The 20,854-nt window shown below is 35.4% G+C and overlaps 1 protein-coding gene across 1 annotated transcript; it reads right to left on the bottom strand.

The window, feature by feature from the left end:
- Positions 1-11,436: 11,436 nt before the first annotated feature.
- LOC127161040 (netrin receptor unc-40-like) lies at positions 11,437-20,731 on the bottom strand (the record flags this gene model as incomplete). The annotated part of the gene is made up of 10 exons (XM_051103679.1): positions 11,437-13,457; positions 14,081-14,128; positions 14,313-14,381; positions 14,610-14,663; positions 14,749-14,808; positions 15,692-15,793; positions 17,200-17,463; positions 17,840-18,094; positions 20,079-20,369; positions 20,468-20,731. Coding segments are annotated over 10 exons (1,415 nt in total), but the record flags the coding sequence as incomplete, so codon positions are not given.
- Between the last annotated feature and the right edge of the window lie 123 nt (positions 20,732-20,854).

Below are 20,854 nucleotides of genomic sequence, written 5' to 3'. Positions count from 1 at the left end.
AATTTTTTTGTAACCTTGGCCAGATCTGTGCCTTGCCACAATTCTGTCTCTGAGCTCTTCAGGCAGTTCCTTTGACCTCATGATTCTCATTTGCTCTGACATGCACTGTGAGCTGTAAGGTCTTATATAGACAGGTGTGTGGCTTTCCTAATCAAGTCCAATCAGTATAATCAAACACAGCTGGACTCAAATGAAGGTGTAGAACCATCTCAAGGATGATCAGAAGAAATGGACAGCACCTGAGTTAAATATATGAGTGTCACAGCAAAGGGTCTGAATACTTAGGACCATGTGATATTTCAGTTTTTCTTTTTTAATAAATCTGCAAAAATGTCAACAGTTCTATGTTTTTCTGTCAATATGGGGTGCTGTGTGTACATTAATGAGGGAAAAAAATGAACTTAAATGATTTTAGCAAATGGCTGCAATATAACAAAGAGTGAAAAATTTAAGGGGGTCTGAATACTTTCCGTACCCACTATATATATATATATATATATATATATATATATATATATAGTAGGCTGTTCTGTCTGTCTACATGTGCATTTATCCTTAATGTGGGTTACTGTAGGACTGGAAGTGTATTTTCTTGCCCCTGAAATACATTTTGAGATATACAGTATCTCACAAAAGTAAGTACACCCCTCACATTTCAGCAATCATTTATCTTCTCAAGGGACACTACTATAGAAATGAAACTTGGATATATTTTAGAGTAGTCAATGTGCAGCTTGTATAGCAGTGAATATTTACTGTCCCCTGAAAACAACTCAACATACAGCCATTTTTGTCAAAACAGCTGGCAACAAAAGTGAGTACACCCTAAGCCAACTTGTCAAAACTGTGTCCAAAGTGTCAATATTTTGTGTTAGCACCATTGTTATCTAGCACTGCCTTAATCATTCTGCGCATGGAATTTAGCAGAGCTACACAGGTTGTTGCTGGGATCCTCTTCAAATCCTCTATAATGACATCATGGAGCTGCTGGATGTTAGACACATGGTGCTTCTCCACTTTTCGCTTGAGGATGCCCCATAGGTGCTCAGTAGGGTTCAGGTCAGATCACCTTAACCTGCACCTTCCTCAGCAAGGCAGTTGTCATCCTGGTGCTATGTTTGGGGTCATTATCATGTTGGAAAACTGCCGTTCGGCCCAGTTTCTGAAGGGAAGGCATCATGTTCTGCTTCAGAAATGTACAGTATGTAATGGAATCCATGTTTCCCTCAATGAACCGCAGCTCCCCAGTACCAGCAGCGCTCATGCAGCCCCAGACCATGATGCTACCACCACCATGCTTGACTGTAGGAGAGACACGATTTTCTTGGTACTCCTCACCAGGGCATCACCATACATGCTGGATATCATCTGAGCCAAACAAGTTTATCTTAGTCTCATCAGACCATAGGACATGGTTCCAGTAATTCATGCTCTTGGATGGGTCATCTTCAGCAAACTTTTTGCAGGCTTTCTTGTAAGCCAGCTTCAGAAGAAGCTTCCTTCTTGAATGACGCCAATGCAAACCGACTTGTTGCAGTGTGCAGTGTATTGTCTGAGCACTGACAAGTGCTTTAGAGGTTCTACTTCTGAACCTCTAAAGCAATGCTGACAGCATCTGTTTTTTTCATGCATCTGTTTTTTGAAGCCAGGTTCTGCACCTGGCACACAGAACGAGCACTCAATTTCGTTGATCAATCCTTGCGAGGCCTATTCCGAATGGAACCAGTCTTGGAAAACCTCTGTATGACCCTGGCCACAGTACTGTAACTCAGTTTCAGGTTGTTACTGAACCTCTTATAGCCTAGACTATAAGCTAGTCCTGTCAATCAGACAAAAACATGAACATGATGAATAGGACATGTGCCTTTGCATAGTTAACTTAGACATAGTGCTGTTATCACTTAGGGTGTACTCACTTTTGTTGCCAACTATTTTGACAATAATGGCTGCATGTTGAGTTATTTTCAGGGGACAGTAAATATACACCACTATACAAGCTGCACATTGACTACTCTGAAACATATCCAAATTTCATTTCTATAGTATTGTCACTTGAGAAGATATATTAAAATGATTGTTGAAATGTGAGAGGTGTACTCACTTTTGTGAGATACTGTATTTTGGTATATTATGGTGAAAACTAAATATATTTTCACTTTCAAAAATATATTATTATAAATATACACTGACCAAAATTATAAACGCAACACTTTTGTTTTTGCCCCCATTTTTCATGAGCTGAACTCAAAGATCTAAGACTTTTTCTATGTAAACAAAAAGCCTATTTCTCTCAAATATTGTTCACAAATCTGTCTAAATCTGTGTTAGTGAGTACTACTTCTTTGCCGATAATCCATCCACCTCACAGTTGTGGCATATCAAGATGCTGATTAGACAGCATGATTATTGCACAGGTGTGTCTTAGGCTGGCCACAATAAAAGGCCACTCTAAAATATGCAGTTTTATTACACAGCACAATGCCACAGATGTCACAAGTTCTGAGGGAGCGTGGAATTGGCATGCTGACTGCAGGAATGTCCACCAGAGCTGTTGCCCATGAATTGAATGTTCATTTTTCTACCATAAGTCGTCTCCAAAGGCGTTTCAGAGAATTTGGCAGTACATCCAACCGGCCTCACAACCGCAGACCATGTGTAAACCACACCAGCCCAGGACCTCCACATCCAGCATCTTCACCTACAAGATCGTCTGAGACCAGCCACCCGGACAGCTGCTACAACAATCGGTTTGCATAATCAAAGAATTTCTGCACAAACTGTCAGAAACCATCTCAGGGAAGCTCATCTGCATGCTCATCGTCCTCATCGGGGTCTCGACCTGACTGCAGTTCGTCGTCGTAAACGACTTAAGTGGGCAAATGCTCACATTCGATGGTGTCTGGCACTCTGGAGAGGTGTTCTCTTCACGGATTTTCACTGTACAGGGCAGATGGCAGACAGCATGTATGGCGTCATGTGGGTGAGCGGTTTGCTGATGTCAACGTTGTGGATCGAGTGGCGGTGGTGTTATGGTATGAGCAGGCATACGTTATGGACAACAAACACAGGTGTATTTTATTGATGGCATTTTGAATGCACAGAGATACCATGACGAAATCCTGAGGCCCATTGTTGTGCCATTCATCCACGACCATCACCTCATGTTGCAGCATGATAATGCACGGCCCCAATGTTGCAAGGATCTGTACACAATTCCTGGAAGCTGAAAACATCCCAATTCTTGCATGGCCAGCATACTCTCCGGACATGTCACCCATTGAGCATGTTTGGGTTGTTCTGGATAGCATATACGACAGCGTGTTCCAGTTCCTGCCAATATCCAGCAACTTTGCACAGCCATTGAAGAGGAGTGGACCAACATTCCTCAGGCCATAATCAACAACCTGATCAACTCTATGCGAAGGAGATGTGTTGCACTGCGTGAGGCAAATGGTGGTCACACCAGATACTGACTGGTTTTCGAACCCCCCGGACCCCCTCAATACAGTAAAACTGCACATTTTAGAGTGGCCTTTTATTGTGGCCAGCCTAAGGCACACCTGTGCAATAATCATGCTGTCTAATCAGCATCTTGATATGCCACACCTGTGAGGTGGATGGATTATCTCGGCAAAAAGAGAAGTGCTCACTAACACAGATTTAGATTTATGAACAATATTTGAAAGAAATAGGCCTTCTGTATACATAGAAAAAGTCTTAGATCTTTGAGTTCAGCTCATGAAAAATGGGGGCAAAAACTAAAGTGTTGCATTTATAATTTTGGTCAGTGTATTATTAGAAATTGCCAAATAATTTAAAATCTCTTCAATACAACTAAAGAATGTGAAAGCATCTGACGGTCATTCAGGGTCATTCGGAGCAGTTTTGACAGCGGATGTCATCCCGGATACCAAGACCGGCCGCAACACCGCATCAGTTTGAGTGATGCTCTCAGAGGACAGGAATAGTATTTTGATGTACCGCACGGGTGTGGTTTAACGCGTCATGAATATCACATGAGTACGATAAAAGAAAACATGAGTATGTGAAACATAGGACTAAGAGTAATGTTTGAAGTGTGCATGCTGCACTGTCAATGGGGGCTGGGCGCTGCAACATACCGCAGTGCTCGAAGCTTTCAGCACACCCACTCCATCATCTCCTCTCTCTTTCATACTCACCCACAGTGCCCCTCTGTCTTTATGTTCCTGTACCATTCTTTCTGTCTCCAACACACGCTCCTCCCTCTTTCTTCTGTCCTACATTATAGTCTCACACTTTCCTTTCCTTCACACTGCTTACACAACACCACTCTCTCATGTTCATATACACACTAAGAACAGAAAATACATACACATTTCAACACACAGTGCTACACACTCCCCCTAATGTAGTAACTCGCACAGTACACCGCTGCTGCCCTAAGATTAATCTGCTTGTCAACAAAGCCCAGCAGGAGGACCGGTTGCACTTATTCTGTAATGAATCGATTGTCCATCGCATAGGGATTAGGTGGGGCAGATTGTGTTGAATGTTTTAATTAAAATCTGTAATGAGCTCAAACTTCTTGCCTTGTTGACTCCCATTACCTCATTCGTATTGTTTACGGCCTTTAAGGACTTCATGAAATCGATCAGTGTGCTTTTCTTTCTGGTACTCATGTGTTTCCTATTGGAACGGGAAGTTGGGCAAGACATTTCGAAGGACATGTCCTTTCTTTAAAAGAAATGGCCAATGGCCTTTAGTTTGACCAATTTCTCAAGGCTGGAAGTAACGAGGTATTTGTATGGAGTATTGAGAAGCCCCCCAAATGATTTGCTACTGGCTATTGCTTGTCAGAATTACACAGTACTTATAATTAAGAGGGAGAGGCATTCACATTCAAAAAACATTTTATAGTGCACAGTTTATGTGCACATAACTTTTATGAGTACATAACGGCCAACCCAGGCTAATTGGAAAAAATGTACCTGGAGTTTAATTTCTGCTGATATTAGGCTGAAATTGCTTCAATTAAATTTTATGTTTATTCTTGAATGTTTCAGAGTGAAATGTCCAGTGAGCTAAAAGTACACTGAATTTGAAACAGATAAATCTGTCAATGTTTCTGTCGATGTTTTCTCTATTTGTTAGAATGGCCAAGGATCAGCAATCTCCACATAAAACTGATCATGCAGACCAAACCGTAAGTCGCAGAGACTTGAAACTTGGAGGGATGGTTGTACTTATACCGCCGACAACGTCACCAAGGCTCACCCCAATTGGCCTGACAGGGGCGCTACAGTGATCAAAAGTACGTAATTGCTCATAACTCCTAAACCGTTGGCCGCAGGCTCAAGTAGGGGTGTACAATATGACAATTTTTGATCGTGGATGATAAAAATGTCTCCCAGATATCCCTTTGGAGAAATATCGTAGTATTGTGTTATTTTATCAGCTGCAGTTCTGGCGTCTCCGCCTCAATACACTGTACAACGTGACATGCATTCACATCAGAGTTAACTCACAGAGTTACACTCACAGGACACTGCACTTATTCACAATCACAAAAGTACATTATTTGCTTTGAAGTCTTAAAGGTTAAACAATTCATATGCATGCTGTTCCAGTGCTCGTACACCTGAAGTGCGCACACACTAAAATCCTGTCAAATAGCGCCTAATTGCTGAACTAAGTTATGTATCGCATCTGATTGCGCTAATACTATCAAAACACACAAGGTTTACATATAAAAACAGTTGCTTATGTCTAAAGTGAAAGTAATCAATTAAGAGAAAAACAGATGCGTGCCAGTATATTAGATGTGTGCAGCTCTTAAAGGGACAGCAGACTAATTGTACTAAACATGCTGCCGCTTGTCATTGAAGGGGTCATCGGATGCCCATTTTCCACAAGCTGATATGATTCTTTAGGGTCTTAATGGAAGTCTAGAATATACTTTGGTTAAAAATTCTCAGTGGTCGTGTAAAACAACACCCTTTTTACCTTTTTACTCAAAATGAACTCTGCAAAAATCATCTCATTCTGGTCGAGGCTGCTTTAAATGCATATAAGCTCTGCTCGCCCCGCCCCTCTCTTCTCTCTGTGGAGTGACCAGCCTGTTTACTTTAGCCGATCAAATAGATAACGTTCAACAGAAAAAATTCAGCTTTAAAACAACCTGAGAGTGAGTAAATGATGGTATAAAAATAAAACACTATGACAGAATTGACAGACAGATGACAGAATTGTCATTTTTGGGAAAAAAAATACTCTTTAATGTTAATAAAACAACAAAACACAAAGAGAAAAATCACTCACTGCTCTTGACTGAACAACTTTATTACAGTTGTTTTAATAAGAATCAGTGTATAATTGATGTATATATTAGTTAATTCAATTTCTTGAATGCTACTGATAAATACACCTTCTGTGCCTGAAAAATAAAGCACTATTTGTTTTATTTGTTTACTTTTTTTTTTTTTTTTATCTTGAAAGGCTTTGTTTTTAAAAAAAAGGGAAACTAGTTTGGCTGTACTGTTCAGTCAACTTCCAAAATAGTAAAACCAACATAAAAAAAGAATCGTAATAAAATCGTGAATCGTGATATTTCTGAAAAAAATGGGGATATGACATTTTTGCCATATCGCCCACCCCTAGGCATATGGTAAATTACCTGGATTTGCCAAAAATTCTTTTTTAAATCATTGATTTAGGTGGTTAGAGGCTTGCTACATAAGCCTCTTTTTGCATATGTGCATAAATGCCTTTAAGTGCTTGAATCATTGCTTGCAGCTATTTTTGTCTTTGTATTTGAATGACTGTATGTATCGGAATTTAAATGTCCAGTGGGCAGGACTAAAGTTTAATGCTCTATTGCATTTAAAGATATTGCATGACCTACATTAAACCCGACCCTAATAGTGTTAACAAAAGCAAATGCAGGATAAAGAATTATTTGCTCAAGCCACCATGACATTTTAGCTTGCTTCTACAAGTCTTTGAGTCCTTCATCTTGATATGTGATACCTAAGCACTTCATATCACAAGTGCAATGCTGTACCAGGTGTGCTACCGAGCAGTTTTACCATGTCAGAAATCCACAGATATGAGGCTTGTAATGTAACACAAATGCCAAAATGTCTTAATTAACAATTCATCCACTATTATAAAAGAGGTTTGAGGTCTTAACATACACTCTTAAAAATAAAGGTGCTTTAAAATGTTTTTCACAGCAATGTCACAGAAGAACCATTTTTGGTTCCACAAAGAACCATTCAGTCAAAGGTTCTTTAAAGAACCATCTCTTTCTTACCTTTTTATAATCTGAAGAACCTTATTTTGCCACAGAGAACCTTTTGTGAAACAGAAAGGTTTTTCAGATGTTAAAGGTTCCTTATGGAACCATTTAGACTAAAATTATTGTTCTATGGCATCGTGAAGCACCTTTATTTTTGAGAGTGTACTATTGTGTGAGGAACCATGTGTAACTAAGTCTTTATTAATCAATAATCTGCCTTTGTAATCACAATTTGTATGTAAAGGAATAAGTGTTTTACTGCCACTAGTGTTCATTTTAACTGAAAACTGCAGTTAATTGTATGTGTGTTCATTTTTGGAGGTTAGGTTGCATATAGATGACCTCAAAGCTAATACACAAAGAAAAAAAAAGAGCCGAGGACTAAAAAGCAGTTTCAGATTAGTCTCAGAGAAACATTGTGAGCTAATTTGTCATTGTTTATTTTCCTCCATTTATAGTAAGACATGGCGCCCTCTACTGACCGGAAAGCAAATAAGCTGTTACAAAAGCGGTTGATGGTTTTGTAATGTATCAGTCACTTTTTCATTTTGATAAAAAGAAACTTTTAACATTTGATAACTTTTGCTGTTACTGTGTTGATAGCTTAACTATCAGTATTACTGACTCTTTTTATTACTGTTTATTTTTTATTGTTTTAATAATAAAAATGTTATGTATTACATATTCTAGTTGAATATTATATTAATATAAAGAAAACACAATAATTCTCTCTCCGCTCCTATTATTCAAACACTTCTGCAGGACAAAAACACTCTCAGTACTCTGTTGTACTCTGCCTAGTTATCCATCAAATAAATCACAAATAAATAAATAAAAAAATAAAAATTCCTTTCAGTATAGCAATAAAGGAATGTACTGTATGCTCTAATGGTGGATTTTGAGTTTAAACTGTAGTCCATCCTGCACTGTCCAAGTACCAAACCACCCAGATTTTGCAATATGCCTTAAAAATAGTGTTCCTAGTATTTAATAAAATGGCAAAATGGACATACTGATAAGTACATTTCAAAAAGCAGGATATTTCATGCAAGCTGCATAATTTAAAATGGCCACTTACCATACGTGCCGAGTGTCCCAAAGAGAAACTTACAGGGGTGTCAAGCCAAAAAGCCTCAGAAAAACACTATATTGCCTAAAACGGTCTCTCCTGAGGTGCCTTTAGAGAAAACACATTGGCTTTAGAAGTCCAGTGTCGTTCACACTAAACTGACACAGAGCTTGAAGATCAGATGATGCAGAAGAAGAGGAGAACATACATGCAGGATCTTTCCTCTTCTCACTTAGCCCTTCACTATTTTACTGCTGTACTTACCAGCAGTGGCTCCTGATTGGCTGAGCTGCTGCACAGTAATGTATGATCTCGCTTTTAATTGGATGGAGGAAATTTATGAGGCCTGTCCAGCATTATTGCTGTTCGCTCTTGCTCATTTTCTCTCTCTCTCTCTCTCTCTCTCTCTCTCTCTGTCACACACACACACACACACACACACACTGAGGACAGCTGAGCTTTGCAATATCAGATGAAGGGGATGAATGAAATGAGATAGAATAGGCCTATGTAAGAAAGGGAGATGAACACAGGGAGAGAGAACACACATTTAGTGTAATATGTAGAGCATATTGAACAGCACAAGCAATTATTCAGGAAGTAATAATATTAGCAGAATCACTTTAATTAATTTCAAGAGTAAACAGAGAAGTTCAAAAACTAGAGCAGAAATATAACTATTTGTGTGTGTGTGTGTGTGCGTTAATAGGAAGAGACTTTATGCATAATTATGGATTAATTAAATGCTTGCGAAAGAGATTAAAAGACTGTGATGGGACAAAAGATGGGAGTACTTGCTATGTTGCTTAAAGGAACGGTTCACCCCAAAATGAAAATTGGCCACAAGCGATGATTTAGAAGTTAAATCTGCATAATTATGGATGTGTTTCTTACAACACGCAGCTTTTGGCTTCACAAGATGTTAGCTGATGGACTAGAGTTACTTGTGAACTATTGTGATGTTTTTATCAACTGTTCGGACTCTCATTCCGACAGCACCTATTCAATGCAGAGTATCCATTGTAGAGTAAGTGATGGAATGAATTTCTCCAAATCTGTTCTGATGAAGAAACAAATTCATTTACATATTGGGTGGCCAGATGGGTGAGTAAGAAGTGTTTGTGGGTAGTGACTTGTTCCTGTGGTCTTGAGACTTTCAGAAACCACATAAACATCACAGCTCTGTCTGATTTTGGTTTTACCCTTACCAAAAAGAAGTATACTTCAAGTTTATTTTATTAAGTATACTTAAGTAAAGTTCAAGTGTATTTATAAGTATACTTTATGTACTAAGTATACAAATATCAGTGTACTAGTAGCATACTTGTACTATTTCAATACTTTCTAGTACATAAACGTATACTTCAAGTATAGCAGTAGTAAACTTTAAGTACACAACTAGCTGACATCTATGTTTTTAGTTTGTACTGCAACTATAGTAAAAGCGAACTTATAAGTATGCATTTTCGTACTAAGCATTAGATTCAGAATGATAATCAAAACGTAGATGGAGTCGATCAACATTCTACAGATTGATAGTCATTATTGCCTTCATGGGTCGACATTTTATTCCATAACCTAACACAGTTTTGATGATGTTTTATGTTGGATGATCATGTTAGATCATGTGGAATCATCTGCCGTTTTGGTTTCTTCTCTTGTGTTTTGGAAATTCTGTACAAAAATTGTGTAATAGCGCCCCCTACTGTATAAACAATGAAAACATGGATTCTCAAAGCACAAGTATAGCTCAAATATATTTTGAAGTCTAAGTCATGTATACTTAAATGTCATTTTAAGTATATTTCTGAGAAGTACATAAAGCACATTTCTGAGGAGTGCATGAAAACCTCTCAAAGGGCAAACTTACAAGCCACTATTAGTGGTAACTGTCTTGTTCCTAAATATAAGACCACTTTTGGTCAGTCTGTTTTTTTCTGTGAAGGGGGCAAAACTCTGGAATGCTTTACCTACAAATTTAAAATGAGAAAATAATGGCAATGCTTATAATAGAGGACTTAAACGATGGTTAAAAACAAAACAACAGTGTTTACATAAATAGTATGTCAGGTTATTGTTTGATCATGTTGCCTTTGCTTCATAGCTTGTGTATGCAAATATGTTTTTTTTCTTTCTTTCTTTTCTTCCTTCCGTCTTTTGTTAGTATTGTCATTTTATTGTTACTATTACTTTTTGTGTATTGTAATTATTACTATTGTTTTGTTTGTTTGTTTGTTTGTTTTTCCTTAAACATAAACACAAGCCTCCTTTGGACAGGTGTTGAGAATTAGCATGTATGCTAAAACACTTAAGCAAATGCATATGGTATGTCCAATGTAACTGTGATGTCCATGTCAAATAACATAAATAAATAAAAATAAAAAAGTAGACTGAAAGTATACTTTCCTCCTTTTAGTTTAAAAGAAGTATGCCTCACTTATTTTTTCTTAAGGGTAGTCTGGATCCGGGCATCAGTTTATGGCCTGATCTATAATCTAATATACTGACAAAAAGCAGGTCTATAGAAACACAACAACTGTTTAAAATGTACCTTTAGCTTTAGACCAGGGGTGGCGAACTCCGGTCCTGTAGAGCTGCAGCCCTGCAGAGTTCAGCTCCAACCCTAATTAAATCTCACATGCCTGTTGCTTTCTAGTAACCCTTCAGAGCTTGATTAGCTTGTTCAGGTGTGTTTTATTAGTGTTGAAGCAAAACTATCCAGGGCTGCGGCTCTCCAGGACCGACATTCGCCACCCCTGCTTTAGACCTTTGACTTCTGTCAAGAGGATTTCATTTTCATTTTTCATTTTTTTGTGACATGAATTTGTGTATGATTCTTTCTATCAACTGTTTTCTACAAGATCTTTTTAAAACACTAGTTCGTGTTAGTATTAAAATAACAGAAAGTAAGAGACTGTAGCGTATTTCACCGCTAGATGGCGATGTCTACTCTTTTGTTGTTGTAGGATGTAATCAGACCGACCGCTCATGAGAAAGACGACTTCCAGCGCTTGCTCATTTTTTTTATGCGTTCTTTTTTTTTATTTTTTATTGAACATATTGAATATAATATACATATACAGTGGCATTAACAAATGTAAGTAAACAGATACCTAACAAGGCACATATCTAACAAAACAGATACAGAGTACCAGTAAAAATTACATATATTCTGTGAAAAAGATTTAAAAAGAAAGGAAAGGGAAAAATAAATAAATAATAATAAAAATGAAAAAAAAAAAAAAAAAAGTGTAAATAGGGGTCTTGCCATCCCTCTTCATGTAAATCAAGATCTCTTACTTCACATCTGCCATGAGCAAGCGCTGGTCAGTGACTTCTGTTCCAAATACAATTTACACTGTGGACATAAGCAATTTGAGCGTGTTTTAAAGGCCATTCCAAAAAGTTTTATAAGTTTAGTACAAAACACTGTTGTCAACATTCCAGATGGATCATGTGAACTCCCATCACTTCTCTTTAATGGTAACGGCCTCAAAGCAGTGCTTCCCAACAAAATTATTCGCTCTTGTTTCAATTCTGTACTATATCCAATATCTTTATACCACAACAATATTTTGGAAGGTTATGATAAACCAACTATTAAAAAACTACGGACGCAATATATTAGCTTTCCAGTGGCTTCTAAAGCAAAGGAAACTCATTTCAAAATATTTAATGGTATATATCCCTCGGGTGAGTTTTTAAGACACTTTTGAAGAAAATGCCTGTATTTTCTGTCAAGTTGACATAGAGACAACTGATCATCTTTTTGTGTGTGTGTGTATTCCAGAATTTTCTGGGAAAATATGTCTTATTGGTTGGAGACAAAAATCCAGTCACTGCCCAATTTTGTTAGAAACCACATTATCTTCGGAATGATAATGTTAGATGATAAAAAGAATGATTTTTTCATTAATATAATGTTGGTTCTGGCCAAAATTTTTCTTCACAAATGCAAATGTATGAAGACAAAACCTAATTTTTCTGTTTTTAAAAAAAGACTTTCTTTATAATTACTTTCCTTCTTTAGAATATATGAAAAGTAAAAAGGCCCAGAAACTTGTTGAACTAATAAGAAAACTTAATATATTTAGTATTAGCTAGTATTATTTCTACCAGATACTGTTTTATAATTTTACTTAATTATAGTTTAGCTATGCATTATAGTAATATAAGACTTGGAAATTGCAATTTTCTTACTAGCTACTAATCCTGCAATATGCTGGTAGATATGTTTTGACATTGGGATGCTGGTTATGTGTGTTTTGATGCTGGTTTAAGCTCGTCCTTTGCTGGTTTATGCTGGTCTTCAGCTGGTGTATGCTGGTCCATGCTGGTCCTTGACCAGCAACACAAGCATAAACCAGCTAAGGACCATCTTAAACCAGCATCAAAACTTACCTACCAGCATATGCTGTTTTTTTCACCAGGCCTCCTGTATGTAGTATATGTGAACTGTATTCCTTTTTGACACTTAACATAAATATTATTCAAAAGTGGTGTCTAAAAAAATAACACAATGTTATGAATCATTATAAGTGAAGGATCATTAATTTATTGCAGCATTGAGCTAAACAAACTTGTTTATTTAAATGTAAATAATCCATACCTAAAACACTTAAAATCTTAAAAAAAAAAGAAAAAAAAAAGAAAAAGTATACTCACATAAAGGCGTAAAAAAAGCTGTTGTTCAATATGCAAATAAATTACAATAACAAAACAATCCAGTAGATGTATTACAATCAGTATTTTTTGTTTTTATGGTATTGTGTTCTAGTATTTGCAGTGGTATGGGTATGTACAGAAATATTTTTTTTTCTTCTGTTAATTGTAATTTTCCTGCGGTCCATTAATTAATCTCCCCCTACAATCACTGTTTTTATTTACAGCAGTATGTCTCCACAACACTGCAGTTCAATTCTACATTTTTAAAACCCTAAACAAGCTTTTTTTTCAGCTTTTAAAAGTGTACAAAAGTGCAGCTGCTACTAGACAAAGTGCCATGCTAATGCGGTCATTTTAAAAAAAGCGTATCTCATTTTGCTGTGCCTCAGTGCAAATGCAGAAACTCCATCATGACGTTGATCGCTGGCAAAATGCTTCAGAGTCCTGGTGAGGCAGAAATATAACAGTAAGCTCAAAATATGGTTTAATGGGTTTATCACACTTGAAATTGTTTATCTCATACTTTAAACTTATACTTCAGCCAGGTTAGTAATTAATAGTGAGATTTCACTGTGTAAATTTATAAACCCTGGATTGGACTTTTTTTTTTTTTTTTTTTTTTTTGAATATTTACAAGGATAATTATTTATGACTAAAAAGAGCATAAAAATGAATATTATGCAGCATTGAGGAGGTTTATGATTGACTGACTATCTGTTTCTAAACAACCGTTTCTAAACAGCCATTATGCACAGGGCATCAACATAACCAGGGTTAAAAAGCTGTTAACAAAAAAAAAAAAAATTTAAAGACCCACTGCTATAAAATTACAAATTGCCATAAATATTTAGTATAAAAAATACTAAAATATAATAAAAAAAAACCATATAAAAAATACTTATGAAAATGAAATAAAAGTTAATAAAAATATATGATCATATTTAAATACAATAAAATAAAATAAACGTTTTAATGAAAACAAAATATAAAGTTGAAAATAATTTAAAGTATTAATAAAAGCTGAAACAGTTTCTTAATAATACTAAAAAGACAGAATTTAACTTTACCTGTAAATGATTTCATGCCATTGGCTTCTGATGCTGGTGTTTCTTCATCTTTAAGATAAAAATTGTGAGAGTCATCTTTTATGATAATGGATTTTTTAGATTGTGTAATAGACATACAGCTCAAAACATTATCAAAATCCTCTATTTGCTGTACTGTACATAAGCAAAATGACTGATTTCTGTTACAATATTATGATATGATTAGTAGATATATGTTTGTTAGACATCTTACCTTTAATCACTCCATCCTCATGAACGGGTGAAGCACGATCAGTGATCAGTTCTTCTTTTTCCTTACATTCTGAATGATACAGAGAGAGCGTGATGATTACTTTTACAGTAGTTTAGAAATACAGAATCATACATTTAGCTTGTGATACAAAGCAAACTTATAAAAAACACAAGAGAAGTAGTTCACTAACTGAGTCACTAATTGTTTGTCACTTAATATTATTACAAAGTATAAGGTTTGCAAAATAGCAAATTGATAAATCACTGTTTGATTGTAATGTCAGTAAAAGATACATACCCTCCAGCTCTGTTGGTTTGTTGTCCATGTACTCCTTCATGGGTGAAACAGTTTCTGCAGAGTAATCAAAGAGCCATATAAATGTAAATGTGGGAAATTTCACGCGCACACACACACACACACACACTGCAAAACTTACGGTTCTTGGAGTCTGTCATTGAGAAAAACAAGTCCTCTGGTGCTGTTTCTTTTGCCTCTGCTGTTAAGAAATCAAAATTTGTATGAAATATTTACATGTAAAATATAATTGAAAACACACAAGCTAATGCTAAGTGTAAAATGTAGTTATGTTAGACAATCACAACAATAAATCAACCCTGATACATAATACCCAGTACAGTCATTTTAACTTTTTAGGATGTAATGTGACACCATAACTCTATATGACTGTCCTCTTTATGTGTCATAATCAAAAGGGACAGTGAAGACTTTAATAATGTGATAATATTTATATTTCTATTTCATATAAATTAATATTGAACTTAATATTTGTCAAATAAACCTTAAAAATGTATCACAAATTCCACAAAACTTTTAAGCAGCAAATCAGCACATTAGACTGATTTCTGAAGGACCATGTGACACTGAAGACTGAAGTAATGATTCTGAAAATTCAGCTTTGATCACAGGAATAAATTACATTTTATAATATATTACAACAGAAAATAGTTGTTTAAAATTGTACTAAGTTTACTGTATTTTAGATCAAATAAATGGAGCCTTGGTGAGCATAAGAGACTTTTGAATGGAAGTGTTTTGAATGTTTAAGTGTTTAAAAGCAATTTTATATTTCAAGGCAAGCAGCTATTTACACAGTGTACTAGAGGGTAAATTGTGTTTACACTGAGTGCAAATTCTAGTAGACATTGTTTAGACCAACTGTAAATATCAATAAATAAAAACTTGTTTACACTAAATGTGCATATATTGAGAGATTCAAACAAAGTGTAAACAGAAGTAGTCTGAGCAGTGAGTAACACAAGGCTGGTTACTGTTGTTTGGTGTAAATAAACACTGCATGCAAGACCAACAGCATTAAGAATCCTAATTTCATAAGTATGTGTATTAATATCTGATTGTACCTGGTTTACGGGTGATTTTTAAAACGATGCATCCAATGATCAGGATTACAATACAGCAGACGAGACATCCTGAGATGGCCAGCAGTATTTTTCTTTTGAATACTGTAATAGTAAGGAAAATGTACACATTTAGATAACGTTGGGAAGATAAATGAACATCTTTTTTAAACATTATAATTATATATTACATTCAGAGGTAGTGTTAACCGAAAATTGTCCATCATTGATGGATTTATTTTTTTTTTCTATCAGTGAATAGAAAAATTTGAACGCCGTCCGTCATTTTGGACAGATTATACTGAGGGTGATCTATTGTAATTTGTAACTGTAATTCCCACCCCTGTCCAGTTGGTGGTGAGTGCGCTTCAGTGTAGCAGCAGAGCACTGGATCCAGAACAAAAACAAAACTTTCAGAAGCTTTTGCTATGCGTTTGATTACACACAGGCGAGTACACAGAAGCTACAACGATCTATCACGCCACATTAAAGAGCGCCAAAATGGTATTTATTGGTTGAGTTTCCTAATGAAATGGACAGAATTTTAAATCTGAGACATTGTTTCATATCAAAAGTAACACCAAACATTGCCTTTTGCAATTTTTTGGATAGGAAGCACACTACACTGTAAAAAAACAATTTGTTGAGTCAACTTAAAATAATTTGTAACCTGGCTTCCTTAAAATTTTAAGTTCAGTCAACTCAAAAAAAGTTTATTCAACTTGAAATGTTCAATTATACTAAGTGACAACTTAGATATTTGAGTTGAATCAACTTAAAATTTTAAGGCAGCTGGGTTACTTACCCATCTGTTAAGTTTAGCAAACACAAATATCTAAGTTGTTACTTAGTACAACTTAACATTTCAAGTTGACTAAACTTACTTTAGTTGACTGAACTTAAAATTTTAAGGCAGCAGGGTAACAAATAATTTTAAGCTGACTCAACAAATTGTGTTTTTTATTTTTTTTTACAGTGTACGTACTGTTTATTTAACAACCGAAAACAAACAGCATAACGTTGGACCAAAAGATCATTTGGGATTTACGAATTGATATTGGTTCATAAAAATGAGAATCTGTTAAAATCGCTGTGAATGCGAGGTGGTGTTTAACATGAAAAGTTGCGCAGTCTTATCTGTTCTGTTCTCTTCAAAATAAATGCATAAGCCTATATCGTCCTGTAGGTCCATAATTACAAATTAAAATGTGAACAAAAATAAAAGCAATTAAATGTGAATTTTTACGACCCTGTCCGTCAAAATGACGGACAATGTTAAAGTCTAACGCAACCTCTGATTACATTATATAGAAATAAGGATTTTCTGTGGAAAAAGGTTGGTTATTTTGTCTGTCATGTTGACAGAATATGTATTATCTTAAGATAATGTGAACTAAATATATATATATATATACTACAAAAATTATACAGTACATTGCATTCCAGTTATAATAACAGGGATATATAATATTTAATATATAAATGATATAATACATTTTCTCATGACTCACTTATATTATTAGCTATGAAGCCTTCACTCAGAGTGGAGTACAATGGTCTCACTGTGCTTATTCCTTGGCACTTGAATTCACTTTTGATTGTTTCTTCATTTCCTGGCACTTTGAGTACATCTGAGGATTCGTTGAGCTGCTGTCCGTTCATGTACCAGGTGTAGTTCCACTGTCTCCCGTCTGAGACGTTACACCTGAGAGTCACTTCTCCAGTCATGATGTCGCTCAGTTCAGTCTCCAGATTTAGAGAGGCAGATGGACGAGCTTAGAGCAAAATAATATGTTATTTTATATTTATTAAAATAAAATATATTTCATAGTGAGCCATCTAATCAGTACCCTAAGTGCTTTTACCAGTTTTAGTAACTATTCAAAATGTACTTGTGATCACTGCTTTATTGATACCATATATGTTCAAAGCATATCATGCAGTACATTATACTTTTAAAGGTATTTAACCTTTGAATCTTAATGAAAACAACATGACATGAGTGTGAAACGATGACAGATATTTCATGAATATGGTGAATTGTCCCTTTACCATGTCAGTTTATCATTTTAAACTTGTTTAGTGCACTGCCATGGTTATATCCTATACATGAAATGGCCACAACAGGGAGTTTATATAGACTCAACTTACCTTCAACTTGCACTTGTACAGTCTCACTGTCCACTGAGAAGTCTCCTCTCTGTGCTTTGCATTGATAAACACCACTGTCACTGACAGATGCTGAGTTGATTGTGAATTCTGGATTTGTGGTCAGAGGATTTAAGTCTTTATGCCAGTGGTATTCCCAACCATCTCCTGGAATGTTACAATGAAGCTGGACTCGCTCCTCAGTGTAGAAGGGTTCAAACCACTCATGTTTTGTAATGTGTGATTTTGGTGTGGTATCTAAGAGTCACAGACGTGAAATTAGAAACAGTGGACCACCATAAAACAAAAACTGCCTTGAGTGCTTGTTGTTCTAGGTAATTTGGCACTCAATGAACTGAATTGCCCAATAAAAAACTTTTTGAAAGCTGCAAACATTGGCACTTTTTTTTTTATATAGTACAAATGTCAGTGCAACAGTAAACTATTTGCATCTATTTGTTTTTTTTGTTGTTGTTGTTGTTGTTTTTTTTTTAACTTAATCATATCTTCAAAATGTATTTCATAAAATACATAAATACATTAATTGTGGAAAAAATAATTAGTATGGTTCAAATATGTGAGCCTGGACCACAAAACCAGTCTCGTTCTCAGTATTTAGTTTAATTATTATTATTTTTTATTTTATTTTATTTATTTTTTTTGCACCCTCAGATTCCAGATTTTCAAATAGTTGTATCTCGGCCAAATATTGTCCTATCCTAACAAACTATATATCTCATTTTTGAAAAATTGACCTTATGACTAGTTTTGTGGTCCAGGGTCACATAAGGCCAGCTTTAGAACACGCATGATTCATTGAGTTAAAATATATATGCTTTATTAAATGGTTTACATATAATAAATTTGACACATTTAATTTATTAGTATTATTTCATAAATCTCATTCTTTCTAATTTTATTTTGTGCGACCAACAAGTATGCATCATATTAAGTCTGTTTTTGTTAAAACTCTGTAATCCAAATGGAATTTGGATTTTTATTAAAATACATGAATTTTAAATATAGGCCTTAATACATTTTTTTCTGGTCAGTGGAAAGCATATACAGTGGTGGCCAAAATTATTAAAACACGTATTTTCAACAGCTATTTTTTTTTTCTTTTGCTGTAGTGTGTCAGTAGGAAATCTCAGTTTAAATTTCCAAACATTCATTTTGTATCCATTAATTCTAATAATCCAGTGAGATTTTTGTTTGCACAAGGAGTCTGACAACAGTCTGTGCTCCGCACAGAGATCTGATCTCACCATCATCCAGTCTGTCTGGAATGACATGAAGAAACAGAATAAACTCAATCCAGAAAAAACTTTGGCAATGTCTCCAAGATGTTTCAAGAAACCTACCTGCAAAGCTACCTGAAAAACTATGCGCAAATGCACGTAGGACAAAAGCTGCTTTAAACACAAAGGATGCTCACACCAAATGTTGATTTAATTTAGTTAATAATAGGTAATTGATAATGAAAATCGATTTATGCTATTATTATTGACAACATTCTCATTTTACAGGGTTTTTACACAAGTGCCTAAAACTTTACTGTAGCTATGCAGGTAGGTTTCTAGAAGCATCCTGAAGGTGTTGCCATAGTTCTTCTGGATTTAGTCTCTCATTTTTTCCCTGTTACAATTAATGGCAAAATGAATGTTTGGAAATGTGAACTGATGCTTCCTACTGACACACTACAGCAAAACATCAAAAAAACTCACTTAAAACCATTTTTAGCTGGTGAAAATACTAGTGTTCTAATAATTTTGCCCTTCACTGTAACAACATCTTCACTGACCTCTAAGGTTCCTGAGCATTTACTGCATTTACTACATTTACTGAGGTATTTTGTTAATTTCTTTCACATTTTCATCCAGATGTTTTCCTCTGCAGGTCCTCAATGACTCACTATTGTTGAGATCATTTTGAAAGAAAATGTCCTCATCCTTGGGAAGCTGAGATTATTTTGAAAGCATTCATAGTCCCATTTATTTGACTTTACATCAACACTCTTTTAACTTGGGTGAAAAAAAAAGTCTTCCATTGAGACGCTATTGCTATTGCTAATAATAATAGGCAGGAAACTGCAAATGCTGACATGAACTACTGTACACCTTATTGTACTCAGTATAAAATCTAAACAACTTCTTCATTAAACTGAACTTTAAGGTGCCTGTCACTATTTCTTTCATATGTATCAGTCATATAATACCATATTGTCAAAAGCTGCTTTACTTGCCATTAATTTGAAGTTGCACAGCTTCAGATTGATTTGTAGTCACTGTCGGTCTCTTCATATATTTTCCTCTGCAGGTGTACTGTCCTGAATGACTGACTTTAGCTGAGCTGATGAAGAGTGTGTTTCCAGATAAGGAAACGTCTTTGTCCCCGTGAAGCGGAGCTTTGTTTTTAAACCATTCATAGCCCCATTCATTTGAATCTTTATCGACTGAACACTTCAGAGTCACTTTCTCAGTTGGGTAAAATATATTCCACTGAGACTCTAATGACAATTTCAGTTGAGGCCGTTCTGCACATATAAACACAAGAACAATATAACAGAACTAGACTTTTTTTGACATACTGTTTGATGCCTGGATGATGTGTAAAAAAAAAGATTAATCGTACCTTTTATAATCAGTTTTTTAGACTGTGTAGATGAAAATGTGATTCCTCTCCTTCCTACTTGACAAGTGTATAACCCATTATTAGAGGGTGCAGCACTGGAGATAGTGTAAATGTGATCGCTGTTTACTTGTGCTGAATCTTTTTTCCACAGATATCCCCATTGTGACGTCTTCTCTTTAATGTTACAACTGAGTTTGACTGGTTCTCCAGTGTAGATTTCAGGGTCTGATGGATCTTGCTCCAGAAGGAGTGTTGGCTGCGATCCTTTATAATTGTATATATAAAAACATAGTTTATATATAGTTTATAAAATATAGCTTATAAATGACTATTATAAAATGAAAAACTGTTTCTGCAGTTTTTATTTTTAAATAACACAGTGTTGAA

Source organism: Labeo rohita, unplaced genomic scaffold, assembly GCF_022985175.1.
Source record: "Labeo rohita strain BAU-BD-2019 unplaced genomic scaffold, IGBB_LRoh.1.0 scaffold_533, whole genome shotgun sequence".
Taxonomy (NCBI): Eukaryota; Metazoa; Chordata; class Actinopteri; order Cypriniformes; family Cyprinidae; genus Labeo; species Labeo rohita.
Note: the sequence above shows the minus strand (reverse complement) of the source record. Positions and strands in the feature narration are given on the sequence as shown.